Consider the following 17,253-nt stretch of genomic DNA (forward strand, 5'->3'; position numbering starts at 1 on the left):
TTTCAGCAAAAATCATAGTTTTGTCAATAACATAAAATTAGAAATAATTTTCATATAATTCTACTATTGAAATTCATAATATGCTGTTTTAGAATTAATTACAGGTATACCTAGAGTTACGTCGTTTGTCAAAAAAGTATATGGAATAATAAAAATCAAGTTTAAGTCATTTTATTCGACTTTACATCCGTCTACCACAAATATTGAATTCGTAATATCACTAGGAAAGCATTAAAAGCACATAAAATCATATTAAAATATGTACATTTACAGTAAATGTTAATATAATCATCATAAATCCTAGAGAACGAAACATGAAAACATCTGTGTTTCTGTGTTGTCGTCTTATTCAGCGTCTTTAAGTGCTCATTATTGGCATTTTCCACCGTAGTTTCGACTTACGTCGTAACTACACAAGTAAATTTGACTTACATCACCTCTCCTGGAACCAATTACCGATGTAAGGTGAGGTATACCTGTATTTATATTTAAAAATAATTAAAAATTAACAATTTAAAATTAAAAATTTCTTTTATAAAAATAGAAAAGAAAAATGTTTATGGGTGGAACACTTAGCTTTTGGAAAGTAAAAATAGGTACTTATATTAACTTTGGGTATGTTTTACATGACTGCTTTATATATTATCTGTGGGATATAGCTTTTTATTCACTAAAATTAAGTGTAACATGTAACACTGCTTTTTCAAAGAAATTTTGGAACATTTTATTGATATTAAAAATGCTCATTATTTTTGGATTAAACTGTCACACATTCTGATCACCTAACAAATTCAATTATCACTATACTAAATAATAAAATTAAATAACAGTATTTTATCAGTAATTGCTGTTAAACAATTTCCTATGAAAAGTTGGTGGACAGTTCTTTCTGAATTTCTCATCATTTTACAATTATAATAATAATTTATAATAATTGTTCATAATCATAAAATTTATGTGATTTCTACATTTATGATTATGAACAACAGACAGAGAAATCAGCTGATAAAAATTTTTCTAAAATGAAAATATATTTCCTAGATAAAATTTCATAATTAAAGCAAAATTATTGTCTATTTGCTCTTTTCAAAACGTTATTTTATTTTCCATAAAAATCCACAAAATTACAAAAAAAAATATTTCAGGTTATATCTAGAAAAAATTTTAGAAAGCCATAAAAAAAAATAAAAACTTTTAATATTATATCATAGTATTACACAAAGTATGCTATAATAATACAGGGTTATTACAAATGAATCATTGTGTTTTAAAGTCTTGTAACTTCCAAATTATCAGGCTGGGTCATCCACATCAAACACAAAACAAAAGAGACTCTCCAAATTTGAAACATATGAAGATTTCTTTGCAACACACCAGGTGGCAACATAACATTCATTGTCAAAATTGTGGATATGCAGCAGAAGACATTTCTGATGACTCTGTCTTCTAGTAGGATGGGGCTCCACCTCATTAGCATATTGAGGTGCATTGATATTTGAATGCAAACTTTCCACACTACTGAAAGTGTACAGGGAAAACAACAGGTGAAAAATAAAAAATTTATTTTTTCTGAATAAGAAAAAAATTAATTTTTTATTTTTTCTTATTCAAAAAAAATTCTTTGCAAAAATCAGCACACCAGTATAATAGTCCTATTAATAAGATAAGTCCTTAGTTGACAATAATATAATAGTGTATAATATAAGGACATAAAGGCAATTGAATTAATTTCCACACTACTGGATTGAGCATTGCAGTAACAATGACTTAGAACTGTATAGATGCCTCCCAGATCTCTGAACCTCACACTGTGATGTTTTTCTGTCTGGGCATGTAAAGGACATGGTTTATGTGTCCCCATTACCCACGTCTTTGGCAGAGCTCCAAGAATGCATTACTGCTGCAATTATGACAATCCAGGGAAACATGCTATAATGTGTAATGCAAACTAGACTACCACTTTGACATGTGTCATGTTATGAAAGGAACACACATAGAACATCTGTAGTCTTATAACGAAAACTTAGACAGTTTCTAGTTTTTTTAATGTATCACTTATTGTTAAATCTAAATTACTGTCAGAAATACAGTTGCTTGAAATTTGATGATTTATTTATAATAACCCTATACTTTTAGATAATGAATTATAAAACCACCAAATCTGATGTTAGAAATAGTTTTGCCAATGGCTAAAGAAAAATACACTAACATTTCTGATGATGCATCAGATTCAGAAACTGATCCTGTACTATGATCACAAAGAATGCAATTAATTTTTTTAAATAGAATTTTAAAATCATTTCATGTTTATTTTAGAATATGTTTTTGAATGACCATGCAAAGTTAAGTATAATAAAAATGAAGTTAAAATATGTATACTTATTTTGCTTGAAAATATGAATATTAACATGTTAAAAATTAGTATGCATAATAAGTATTGTAACCAATGTACTAAAAATACTTTTCAAATGCGATAATAAAATTTTATTTGCAAAAGTACACTGATATTTTGCCCAAATTCAAATATATTTTAGCAAATTGAAAACAGCTTAATTTTATAATTAATTTACTCCACCTGACTCTACAAACATTAAATAAAATATTAAACAGGATTATTTAAAAAGATTTTTTTTTTACCTTTCATTTCGATTATCTGATAAAACTACTGTTGTCACAGTAGCTGCACCAGATGTCAAATTCTGTTGTGGTTGGGCCACATATATATTTCCCCTTGGAACTTCTGATGTTTCAAAAACAGAATGAGTTGTAGTAGGGAGTTGTTGTGGATATACTTTTGCTAGAATAAGAATTAATTAAATATTTTAATAAAACTTAAAATTAAATAATATGATATAAAGTTAAATAATTAAGACTGATTAACAAAAAATCTAATTATTCAAGGTTTCAACATAGTAATGCTTATTTTAAACATCCAAAAAGCTTTGTGATCAAAAAATCTATTCAGTTCTTTTTCAGACACCATCCGGTTTAATCAATGCATAAAAAAGTTATTTATAGAACAATATTCAAACTGAAAATGTCAACATTTAATATATTAAAAAATAAAATACACCTAAGTGTATGACAAATTTAAACCAATGAAATATTCAAATTATTCAAATTTAAATTATTCAAATTTGAAATGAAACAGTTAATTAAACAAATTCAATTTGTTTGAAATTTAACAATAAAATTAAATTATTTGTAAATATTTTTAAGAAAGCATTTTCAAAAAATGACAACATCCACAGAATGATGAATTAATTCTTTAATTGCAGAAAACTAAAATTGAATGATAGAATAATCAACAACTTTTAATCCAACAATTAATTATAATTAAATAAACATTTTTGAATTTCTGAACAAAATAAAATGAAATGAATACATACCTCATCTTATACGTGAGTAAATACGGTATATGCCTCATATCATTCTTGTGTAATAAGTGCTGATTTATTATATATTTTGACAACAGTATAATAATATTAAAATTATTTAAATAAAAAATTTCTGAACAAAATAAAAGTACAAAATATAATTTAAAAATGATACATACAATCTTTCTAAAATAAATTTCATTGCAATGATTGGATTTGCTTTGTAGCAATAAATTACAACACATTTTTCCAGTATATTGCATCTGTTCATTTCTTTACACCAGCATTTTTTATGTGAAAGAAATTACAGTTTCTAGCTTTGAATTCTTAAAATTACAAACTATACATGCTGTTGAAAGTAAAACAAATACAAAATGGCTGTATGTAAATAAAATATTTACCAACAGGTATGGAAGGTTGTGATATATTACTCCCAGTTGTTATAGTTCTTGAAATTGCCACAGCAGAAGTTATTGGATTGGAAGTAGAAGTAGTTTGTGAAGTAGTTGCAGTAACTAATAAAGAAGGTACATACGCTGGTGCATCTGCAAAGATTATGAATTTAAATTACAAAGTACAGAAGCCAAAAACACTTTATTTTTCTTAACAGCAATATAATTAAATTATATAAAGATTTAAATATTTACTTGATCTACTAGGAGGAGCAGATATAGTAACTGCTTGTGCAGACTGCTGTGGAAGTGGAGTAACTGTATGAACCATTTGTGATAAACCTTTAGCAGACATCACAGTTAATGTGGGATGAGCTGCCAGTGGAGCCGAGGTTGTATGAGAAATAATTTGTAATGGTGAAGATGGAACAAGAGTGGGACGAGAAGTTGAAGACTGACTGGAAGAAACTGTATGTGGAGCAGCAGCAATAGTAACAACAGATGATGCTGTACATGCCCGAGGTATTGGTGATGGAGGAGGTACTGAGGAAGAATGATGAATAATGGAAAGACCTGAAGTTTGTGATGAACTCATAGTAGTAGTTGTAACTTGATTAGAGATTGAAACTGCTGTTGAAGTGACTGGAGGAGAAGCTTTATAAAATCCTTGTTCTGATACCTATTTATTGTGTTATGAATATATTTAAAAATTCATATTTATTAATCATAAACTTTCAAAACTCAGTACAGTTTACATTTTAAAATAACTTAAATTTAAAAATATAATTAAAAAATATAACAAATAATAATAGCAGGTTGAGGCCGAAGTTTTAAATGTGAAAACGTGTAAGTCAGACGTTCAGCGCCACTTTCCTGTAAGCCTAGAAGTTTGACAATGGCATTTGGAATGTCGAGCATGATTCCACTGACTTTCCAAACACCACTGTCAAACTTCTAGGCTTACAGGAAAGCGGCATTGAACATCCGACGTATGTGTTTTCACATTTAAAACTTTGGCCTCAACCTCGCTAATTAATACTAATAAAAAATTCAAACAAAATGTCAATATATTTTAATATCAATTATGTCTTCAAACTATCCTTAGTTCATCTTCAGCTAGTTTTAGAACAACACAATTAACTAATATGTTCCAATTTGAATAAATTAGTTACACCAATATGTAACAAATTAACACTTTGATTGAAATTAAGTTCTTTCAGTAGATCGTTATGTCCAGAATTCAGATATAATAACCAAATTTCTCCATCATATTACATTTTTCCATAATTTTGATAAAATACAATCTAGACCTACTTGTGATCAAAACAGCCAAAAAGTAGGTTCAATTTCTAGTAATGTGAATAAAGTATGTATGTGAAAATTATTCACAATAATTTTAATTAATATAGCTGTTAATTTGTACAATTTACTTGTTTTTCCTGAGAATGGGACAGCATAGCTATAGACCAGTGGTTCTCAAAGCGGGTGCCACAAGTACGCCACAAGGGTGCCACGAAATTTTTAAATAATTAAATTAAAATTACTTAAAATAATGGAATTAAAGTATTAAATTAAATAAATAATTAAAACAATTATAAAAAATGAATATTGATTTTTTCTACTAATCTTGTTACATCGCCACTTGTCTCAATGACTCGGTAATTGGCGATATGTAAATACTATTAAAAAAAAACGAACCAGTTACTAGTTGTCTGTTCTTCTGTTCCTGCAGTGAGTAGAAGTGCAATATAAATGCATTGAATGCAGTAAGTAGTTGTTTTTATTATTGTTATATGTTCAGACAATAACAAGAAAGCATCATATACAAATATTTTTCTTCTTTACAACAAGAACAAATAAATTATTAACTTGTAATTAAATTTTATAATAAAATATTGAAGTTAATTATGTCGTTCAATATCATGAATAATTTTTTTCATTAAAAAAAGAAAACGTGAAGATTCTAATGATCAAGAAGTGGTTACTGGTAGCAAAGTAAGGAATCAATTAGCACTAGTAAATCATCAAAAATTCATAGCTCATTTTATCACCAGATACCTTTATAATAATAACTTTGGTTTTGAATATTTTTGTGTTGTTTGGAAATAAACTTACTTACTTTAAAAAACTTTTATTTTTTTTCAAAGACTTTTCATCCTTCATATCTTTACTAACCATAAAAAAGCAAATAATAATAATAATAGGGGTGCCGTGAATTTTATTTAATAATTTCAGTGTGCCACCAGACAAAAAAGTTTGAGAAACACTGCTATAGACCAACACTAAAACACAGCAGAATGGCTGCAAACCAAAATGAGTATCAGGAGAGAAAATTATGCAACACAGTGCCTTGATGCACTAGAAAAAAATATTGCTATCTCCTTTACATATTAACTTAGACATAATGAAACAATTTGCAAAAGTCTTTCCAAAGATGGCAAATGTTTTAAGTAGCTACGAAATACACTTGCTTTGATATCTGCAGCCAAATCAAAGAAAGGAAGATTTGACAAGCCACAAATAAGATGCTAATGAGGAATTTCTGAATTTGAGAACATTGTGACTAGTGAAGAAAGAGAAAAGAGAAACATAGCCAGCATTCAAAAATGCCACAAAAAAGTTCTCTCAGAAATCATAATGAACCTGATTAAAGATGTATTGTAGCATACATGCTTTAGAAGCTTCAAAAATTAGAATGTCAAATGAGTGTCAATCTACATTTTTGCATAACTAAACTTTTTCCCAGGTTATCTTGAGGAACAGAGAGAAAAATTCCCAAGACATTAAAGAACCAGAGTACTGATATCAAGTATGGTGAAAAATGAACAAGATGATAGACTATTGCTGGTTACTAATACGAGTTGATGCTTCTTTAATGACAAAGGTAAAATATAAAAAGATACTTTTGTGTCATATAAATAAATGATTTTTGTATTACACTATTTAAGTAAAGCACTTATAACTGATATTATGTGTAAGTGAAAAAATCATTATGCAAGATGCACTATATTACACAAGTGTCCATAAAAATTTCACAATAATTTAATTTGGTTTCACTCATACCAGTGATACAAAATAAAAAATAAATAATATTATAGAAATAACTGCAATCAATATAATTCAGTTGATTTATTTACAATTTTTATTATTAGATTAATTTTAAATGGGATTCAAATGTGTGTATTATAACCTGTTTGGTTTCGAGAACATTTTAAGTCTTAAATATAATACTATAAGATTCTAATAAAGAGTACATTGACTAGAAATTTAAATTTTGGGATTTTTAGTAGGGAATGTTTCAATGAGGTTGGACTTTTGCTTATTCAATGATATTCAAGACTTATTGTCTTTATTCACATATTCTCTTTATTCTGAATTTTAAAATGCACATGCCATGACTTATTCTAATTTCCTCAAAATCTTTCTTTTTAGCATTCTTCAGCCTTTCATTATTAACTTCTTTACACAGAATAACAGCTGACTCCTGAGCTTTGTTCTTTTTTTTAAGATATTGGTTTTACTTATACTATAAATTTATGAACAGATCCTTTCAAATTCAGAAATTTATCTTGCTGAAGTTTCTCTTGTTTAGTCCTTTCTTCATTTTCTTATTCTTCTTTTAATTACTGTTTTCTCAACTTTTTGTTTTGTTCTTCTAAATAAATTTCATATATTTTTAAGCAGCATGTTCAGCACTTCTTTTTGTAATAGGCATTTGTCTCACATTGTCATATTTTTTTAATAGCATCATGAATAATTAGCCTATCATTGAACAATCATTCTGACATCAATTTTTCCTCAGAAGAATTCTTAAATATGAAAAACTTCTCTTCACATCACTATTGCCACAGGTCAAGGATAAGCATGCTTTAATTAGTTTATTTATAAAGGAATACCTCAGATAAACCAAATCATTTTTTGTATAGAGAACATCTCTTCAAAAATGATCAATTCTGATCTGTTTTTCAAGAATAACAACTTCTGCTTGTAGAATGTATCATTCATTTCTAATATCTATATCTTTTGCTACCAAAAATAAAAATAATTTGCGTACTTCTACTATTGAATATAAACTTTTGGCATGGTGTATTTTTTTCATATGTAAGCAATATAAATATGAAAAGATGTCTTTTCTTTCCAGTATATTTTTTTCCAAGGTAATTATAAGATGTTATATGATAATTTTAAATTTTATGGAAAACTAGCAGACCTGGCCACATGTTGTTGTGGCTCAAAATGTATCTATTATAAATGTATAACACTTCCCCCGTGGGGGGAATTTCAAAAAATCCCTTCTTAGTGTACATTCTCTTGACGTACCCTATTAAAACGCAATCAAACACGCATCTAAAATAGTATAATAAAAGTCGAGTTCTTCACAGTAAGCCTTAATCCTGTCCCTCTCCCCCGCAAGGAAATATCGAAAAATCCCTTTTTAGTGTATATTTTGTTGACGTAACCTATTAAAATGCAATTAAAAACGCAAAAAACCACATGTAAAATAGTATAACAGAAGCCGAGTTCTTCATGGTAAGCCTTAATCCTGTCCATCTCCCCCAGTAGGGGGAATTTCAACATGTATATTATATAAAAAAACATGCGTATTTGAATGCAACATTGTGTCAAAATTTCAAAGGAATCGGTAGGAACAAACAAATGTTATATTTTATTTATATAGATAGATAGAAAAATGATCTGCTTTAGTTCACTCTCACAGAAAAGAAAACTTAGGTCGTCGGAGTTAGCGCCATCTGTTGGACATAAAAGCCTTAATCCATATATAAAGATATTTTTGGAAGGGGGAAATGGCGGTCTTCACATATGCCAGAAACCTTCGCAGGAGTGTATTAAACAACTTCCCGAAGTTTCATGGTAATTGGATAAATGGTGTGGTAATGCATGAAGGACGAACAGACAGACAGACAACAGACATCCGTTTTTACATATATAGATAACAGATCTATCTTCCTCACTCGGTATTCTTATCTGGTTAACAGCTTTACAATTACAATTGATTTCTGTAAGTTTTAAAAGATTCTAGTGTATTATTATTTCATTAATATTTAGAACATCTTGTTTACATATTTGGCATGCAATTTTTTTAACAAATAGCTAGAAGCTTATTTATTTAATATTTATATCATATGTAAATATGTAAAGTGGTTAAGACTGCTGGAAAAGTTTAATGAAATACAAATACAGTTCAAATGTTTCCACAATAAGAATTAATTCCACCTTAATATCAACATATTTTATTTTTTTTACAATTCTTTTATGTTTTCAGAGTCATTTCTTATCATTCACTGAAACAAAAAATAGTCTTCAACTACAAACCAGTGCTCTAAAACTCTCTCTACTACTGATCCAACAGTCAGTCATCTTGAGACATGGTTAATAAAGTGCTGTTTTGTGTACCTTTCATCCTTTGCAATTTTCCAAAATATTTCCATCTCAAAGAAAATTTTTTAAAAAAATTATATAAATCATAAATTAATTCACATACAGAATCTCAGTATTCTTACAAGCTCTTTAAGAAAGCATTATGGATCTACATGTAAGTTTCATGTTCCAATGTCTAATAAACCTATTCCCCTCTAACTCTTTAACCAGTTGTTTGCAGAGTACTGTTATTGGAGTAACCGGTTTTCGTTAAACTGTTGCAGAGTACTCCAGTTGGAGTAAGTGTCAATTTTTTTTTGTAATTAACTAGTTGGTGGCGATTTAAGCACTGATTGGCTTTTATCTACAAGTCTGTTTCAATGAATACGATATTTGTTACCACCCTGTATTTTTAAATTTAGGCACAAAACTCCTCCATTCCATGTTAAGTCTATAAGAGACATTTCTTTTGTTCATTTGATAATAAAATCCTAGTTAGAGGGCCTGTTAAGTTCTAATTGGTATATTATAGCTAAATGACTATCCTTTGACCAATAAGCATCGACTTGGGTTTGTGGGGTAGGAACTTTCTTGGAAAAAGTTATACCAACTTCGAGCTACATTGTCAGCTACAAACGTAAACAAACAATTATAAATCGTTATTCTTATCTATTTTTAGCATGAATTTAATAAATCTTTATGTATATTTATTCTATTTAACAAATAAGCTTGTTTTTTAAACCATTCAGCCATAAATCTTTCAAAAAACAAAGTACTTCCGGTTATGGTGGTACTTCTGTAATACATAAGATATACATGTATAGTCGTTAATATAATAACGTAATAATCACTTATTATAGTCTACTATTAGTACAATAGTTTAAATAACGTATAAATAGAATCAAATACACATCAACGATAATAAAAGTGTATTAACCTAGATTTAGAAAGGCCACCCCCACGCCGATCGGCGTTATAATCTATAGGCCATATTATTTCTCTAAGTTGATTTAGAAAGCTGCAGTTTTTTATTTGACAGAAAATAAACATGTCTAAGTAACGTATGTAACAAATTAATGGAATATTTATAAAAAAAAACGATTTTTTTAAATATTTTAAAATCTTAAATTTTATTAATTTTTTTAAACATACATAATATTTTGAAGTTAACAATCGTAAAGTGTAATATGTACGTGATAGAAAACTGAAAACAGATTATATCTACTACAATTTTTAAGAGAGATATCACAAATTGAAAAACCACTTTAAAAACCACAAAACCTGTACGCAACAGTCGGTGTTGTTTCGGATTAGCGAGTGCGCAGCTGACAGGTTAACCTATCGGATGTTCAAAGTTTTTGCTGTTGCGTGACACCATGTTGAATTTTCGTCAATGTTAAGCCTAATGAAAATTACACGTTTTGAAAAGAATAATTGTGGCTATTGTATCATCCAAAATTATTTTTTTTTATTTTGCATAAACAAAATAGATATATTGATGTAATAACCAATAGTAATGTAATAACCAAAACAATTATATTTCAAAAGTTAGTTTTAATATAAAAATTATAACAACACGCAACATCTAGTTTCAAAAACGTTCCAATGCTGAAACGAGATAGCTTGGGTCAACTGGTTGAGGTCAGAGGTCATGACCTTGAGATATGTTGGGAATAACACAGGACAGGTGAAGCTCTGAAAATTTCCTCTTTATATGTACCGTACTGGTACATATAAAAAGGAATTTTTTTGTCTGAGGGGTAAATATATGGTACATATAAAGAGGAAATTGTAGCCTGAAGGGTAAAAATAATTTAATCTGTAGTACCTACAGATTAAATTATTTTTACCCCTCAGGCTACAAGGAAAATTTCTATACAAAAACCAGTCAAACAACATTTCTATTAGATAATTTGAGATGAAATTATCTAATAGAATTTAATATAGTTTCATAGAAACATAGTTTCAGAAAAAGTTTTAAAATAAATAGCAAAACAAGTATATTCTATTCTAACAGAATGAAAGGTAGAAAGAAATAGGAAAGATTTTTACATTTTAAAAACATTGATTTAGAATTAAAAATTTTCTTGAATTTGAACTACTACTTAAGACTTCAAATAAATTAAAAGATAAAAATAAGATCAGATGCAGAATTTCAGAACTGGAGCCATTTAGAAAATAGTTTTTTAAGTTCCAAAAATTGTGGTATTTACCAAATTCCACAATTTTTTATTTGACATTTGGGCTACCTTACATCATAAGCAAAATTTACCTATTTTTCTGGATAGTGAACACCCAAATTTAAAGATTAACAAAAACTGAGTAAGTTAGGATTATGTTGATGCAACATTGAGAACTTAAAAGTTTATATTTCAAATTCAAGGCCAGGCAAATTATTAGGACATGTAATAATTTCATAACCTAATTTTCATAATCTTTATGAATTCAATAAATTCATAAAAATTATGAAATATATTGTGACAAAAAAAAATTTATACTTTGCTACACTTTGCATAGTTTTAAATAAAAATTAACTTCTTTTTATTTTATATAACCATGTAGAATTAATTTTTTCATTTTGTATCCTGTCATCTTGATGAGCTTTTGCTTGTCATTTAAATTTTTGTAAAAAAGTACTGATTTCACCAAATAACTGACAGGTTTAAGTTATTCTTTTACATTTTTGATGGTTTACATCATGTTTGATCATAACTTTTTCTTACAAATTATACATTGTTCATTGTTTTATAATTTATGTAACATAAATGTAAAAAGAGTATTTTGACAAAAAATTTATTCTTCTGGGCCAAGTTTATCTTTGATGTACCAACATCAAAGATAAACTTGGCCCAGGAGCAGCTGCTATATACAGTGTATTTTCTATTATATATACATATATTATCTTCATACCTGTTGTTGCAGATGTTGTACGATTGGCTGAGATATATGCACTTGTTTACTAGAGGCAACATTATGCGTTATACCCGACCAAACTGTTGGTTCAACTGTCCTTGTCTGTGATAAATGCCCAACAGAAGCAACATGACTTGTTGATCTAAAAATATAAAATTTAAATAATTATGTTAATACAAACAAATAAATAAAATCATCTTTATTATTAATCAAATTTTATAATTTGGCATAATCCCACACTCATGATTACTGCATATACTAGATCTATACAAATACATCTAACACTTATTTCTAGTGACCAGATTTGGCAGCAATTGCTACATTTTTCCACTCAGAGATAATGCTTTCCAGATAATTACAATATTTATACATATGCAGAATTGTGTAAAGCTATGAGCAGCTTTCAGAACAATACCCATTACTAAAATAGTTTCTTATATTCAACTTACAATAGGAGTCACAAAACAAAACTCTTTTGTGAGTCAAGAACTACTTGTATTTGTGCTTTTCACGAAAACTTCATATTATCAGGTAATCAAAAAAGTTATGTCATTTTCCATAACTATAAATTAATAGAGTATTTATGCAAATAATTTAATAGGTGAAGTTATAATTTAAATGGCATAGAAACAAGAGGTATTGAAGCATCTATTGCTATTCAAAAGTTGAAAAGACATGACTATTCAGTCATGTCTTTTCAACTTTTGAATAGCAATAGAATGCCAGTGAACCCACAAAAAACAGTCTCTTACAGGACAGTCTTCTTACAGGATAATGCAAGGCCACATGTTACCTGTGACAATATTCAGTCTTGGAAGAGACCTTCTTATGCACCCAACTTATTCTCCTGACATTACTCATTCAGATTACCACATCTTTTTAAATCTATACAATCAACAGTTAAGAAACAGAGAGGCTGTGGAATAGACATTGGCCAGATTTTTAGCCTCTAAAAATCACAATTTTTACAAAAGTGGTATTTATAAGCTTCTTTTCTGTTGGGCAAAAGTTATTACCTGTGAGGTAACTATTTTGATGAATAAATTGGTTTCTTTCTACATTTGTTCTTTTCTATGATAGAAAAATGGCAAAACTTTCTTGGTTACCTGATATTTTAAATGTTTTAATAAAATATCAAATAAATATATTTACTTTTGTAAATCAATAACTTGAGTCATAGACAATGAAGGAGATGCTGGTTTGGGAATTGGTGGAGTGGCAGTTCTTCCTCCAGAAACTGTAGATCTTGGCTAAATGGGAAATAAACATATTTTAAAAATTTTAACAGTAAGTATTTACCAATAATAACTTATAAAACAAAAAATAATAATTGAGAAAATAATTATATAAATATATAAAATAAAATATAATAAGAGATCATTAATAAATCATTTTTTTCAAATGTAATAATATTCACAATTTATTGATATTACATCAATAATAAACAATTACAGTATGTTCTGATTTAAAAAATTACCATATTTTATAGCATAAAAGATACACCTCCTTTCATCACAGAATATTTAGGAAAAAGTATTTAGTGTAATTACCTATTCTCTATTGAAGGTCATCTGGGCAATTCATTAGCCTATGGGTGATCACAACTCCAATATAAGACACAGGATGATTTTTGAGCCTTCTTTTTTTTTTTAAAAAAATAAATAAATAAAAGTTGCATCTCATATGCCATAAAATATGGTAATTCTTTTCATTATCAAATATACTTTCAGAAAAAACTAAGTTTTAAAATAAATAGCAAAACAAGTATATTCTATTCTAACAGAATGAAAGGTAGAAAGAAATAGGAAAGATTTTTACATTTTAAAAACAATGATTTAGAATTAAAAATTTTCTTGAATTTGAATTTATTTGAACTTAAGACTTCAAATAAATTAAAAGAAAAAAATAAGATCAGATGCAGTATTTCAGAACTGGGCCATTTAGAAAATAGTTTTTTAAGTTCCAAAAATATTGAAACAATGTTCACTGGTTTTAATTTTCCTATTTTATTCCCCTTAATAATATTTATTATTGATATATTTTTCATGAAGTGATAGGATTATGATGAAAGGTAATCTTTCCTTTTTTAGAATTGCCTGAGTTTTGCTATTATTAAATAATAAGTATAGAAAATTCAAACATATGACAAATTTTGACAAAGTTTGAGTTATAATAACTCAACAATAAACAAAAATAAAACTAAATTTGTTTTATGTTTGCATTTAAAATAATGACAGAACTTCTTATAAAAAATCATAGTGTGAAATAAAAGTTGATTTATTGTTATGATCAAAGAGCATAGTAATTTCAATGAAAAAATCTCCATCTTGAATTTATTCCACAGTACAGTATTAAACTATCAAATAAAAATTCTATGTTTAATACAGTAGAGAGTTGAAAATCGGAATCAATTGGGGACTGGGGTTGTTCCGATTACCCATTATGTACGAAAAAATACATTAACCTGTCCGATGTTCAAATTTTTCTCCGTTGCGTGTCGCTTCGTGTTGAATTTTTGTCGATTTTAAGCCTAACAAAAATTTTTATAATAATAATCGAGGTTATCGTATCGTTAAAAATTATTTCTGCATTTTGTACAAACAAAATAAATATATTGAAGAATATAAAAACATGAAATTTATACTTTAGAAGTAAATTTAGTATCAAAAACATTCGATTCAGCATGACACAGTCTGACTGAAAATCGTGCCGATTACGGGCGATTCCGATTACCAGTGTTCCGATTAACGACTCTCTACTGTAATACATTTTAATAATTAATTTTTTAATGTGCAACACCACACTAGTGGCTTTTGAGCATTCCAAAACAATAATCTCTATTAAAATCTGGTAATCACAAATGTCATGTACAAAATGGGATTCAAACCCATGACACAAAGCTTTAACACATTTACCAAATCAGATGAATGTGTTCATACAAAATATTCTTTGTAAAAGTTATATGATACTAAAAGGACACAAGCAGAAAACAAATATAGCATATTCACAACTATTTACTTATGTACTTGTAGTATCATAATTATTCATCTTACTTGTTTCATTGTTATATTAATACCAGTATAAAGTAAAAATTTTATTCAATTATATTTTTTAATGGAATTTATGTAAACTTCATCTTTTCTTTTTAGTTTTTACTTAAAGTTTGAATGGGAAAAACTGATTCGCAGTCTTAGTCTCATTCAATATTTTTAAATTTTAGATCAAAAATCTTTTTTACAGTTGTAAATCTTTGAAATTCAGTAATATGATTTTTATGGTTTTATGTTAATACATTTCAAGTGTATATTGCTTCAAACAACATAACAAAAATAGTTGGTTATATGTTTATCTGTTCTCAAAGTAAAGCATTCTACAAGCAATTCTTATATTTTTTACAATAATAATTTCCCCTCCATGCATATGAAAATTATTAGTAAGTGATGATAATATAGTATTAAAAAATAATACAAATGAAAATTAAATTATATCAGATAACCAAATAAATAATACCATTTTTGAAATGGGAATAAAGGTGTTTGTATTTTTTAATTAAAATAATTTTATTCATCAAAATATTTACCTTCCACATTCAATTACACTTTCTCAACAGGAAGGCAGCTTAAAAATACCATTTTTATACATAATTTGAATGACTCCCAAAACAAATCTATGTTCATCGTGAGTACTTGAACGTTGATCAAACCCTCTCAGAAGATTTGTACAATGAGCGGCTACAAAGAGTACATGACAAATTAAGGCTAAAACAGCCATCTTTGGTGAACTGTAGAGATGTTTTTGTTTATACAAGATAACATTCATCCACACATTTCAGCAATTACAAGAAACAAAATAATACAATTGGGATGAGAACTTTTGCCTGTTGACTTATCTCTGTCAGATTACCACGTTTTTTTGTCTTTGGATAATTATATGTATGGAAAACAATTTACAAATCATGCAGCTATAAAAGAGGAAGTAACTCAATTTTTAATGCTAAAAATGGTATTTTCAAACTGCCCTCCCATTGGAAAAGTGTAATTGAACATGAAGGTGAATATTTTGATAAATATAATTTTAAACAAAAAAAATCAAGCTTTTTCCCACATTTCAAAAACTGACATTTATTTGATTACCTGATATATATATGTATAACACTAAGAATTTTTCAATATTTTACTTAGTTCAAGATCTTTTAAACACACAAAGAAAATTTGAAAAATAAATTTTTAAGAAAAAAACATTATGAAAAGTAAAATAATCTCTGTCAATAATCATTCTTATAAAAAATGAATAGTAATACAGATTTATTTTTTCTTTAAGAGAAATATTTCAATAAATAATTTCATGTATTATTTTAATTATTATTTTTATTATTTAATAATAAAGTTTTCCAAAAATTCTAAAAAATAAATATTTTGAAATAAAATTAAAACATCATTATTTTTGCCAAACAGTCTGTCAGATTTTATTGGGCTATATTAAGGCTTGGCAATATTAAAATATTAGAATGTTGTAATTTATATACTGCTACTGTTGTTAAGCATTACAAAAATACTGATGATATGTAAACTTGACTGAATTTATTTACATTCATTGACAAAAAAGTTATGTATCAGATAGAATAGTCTGATTACTGCATAACTTGACATCTAGCTATGTCTCAGACAGATGTGGATATAATTAGTCACAGTCTGATTGCATGCCAGATAATGTCACCAAAATCACTACTCTAGTATTCTATAAAAAGGCTCACAGAAGCACACTGTGTTCACAATTTTCAGTGTTCCTGTTGTTTGGAAGTCTTCAAACACCAGGTAAGCCTGTACAACACAGCCAAACACAATGCACATAGCTGACAGAGTTTAAGTAAAGCCACCTCATCAAATTGAGGAAAGTAGCAGATGGCCTTTTTTCCAAATTGCCTGCCATATGGGCCATTCTGACCTGAGTTGAGGAAGTGTTGTAAGCAGTGATATGTTAAGAACATACACTACAAACAGGCTCTGGATGCCCTAGACCAGGGGTGGAAACCTATGGCACGCATGCCCAAAGTGGCACGTAAGAGAAATCATCTGGCACGTAATGTATCATATGATTTTTGTCTTTTTCAATCATCCTTTTTTCAATCAGATTTTTTACATTTATTCAAATTAAAGCATATTCATTTAATTTCTTTAAATATCATTATTCGA

General features: G+C 27.8%; 1 protein-coding gene across 1 annotated transcript in view; it reads right to left on the reverse strand.

Annotated features, from left to right (window-relative positions):
* Window positions 1-17,253, reverse strand: part of Sap130 (Sin3A-associated protein 130) — a 94,013-nt gene that overhangs the window by 56,159 nt on the left and 20,601 nt on the right. Inside the window, exons 6-10 of the mRNA XM_067287101.1 lie at window positions 13,214-13,311; window positions 12,059-12,203; window positions 4,025-4,448; window positions 3,779-3,922; window positions 2,638-2,797 (exon numbers count right to left, since the gene is read on the reverse strand). Of these exons, the coding sequence (XP_067143202.1) occupies window positions 2,638-2,797; window positions 3,779-3,922; window positions 4,025-4,448; window positions 12,059-12,203; window positions 13,214-13,311 (971 nt within the window). The remainder of the gene's footprint in view (window positions 1-2,637; window positions 2,798-3,778; window positions 3,923-4,024; window positions 4,449-12,058; window positions 12,204-13,213; window positions 13,312-17,253) is intronic.

The sequence above is a fragment of the Centruroides vittatus genome, unplaced genomic scaffold (assembly GCF_030686945.1).
Source record: "Centruroides vittatus isolate TY-2023 unplaced genomic scaffold, ASM3068694v2 scaffold_435, whole genome shotgun sequence".
In the NCBI taxonomy this organism is placed as follows: domain Eukaryota; kingdom Metazoa; phylum Arthropoda; class Arachnida; order Scorpiones; family Buthidae; genus Centruroides; species Centruroides vittatus.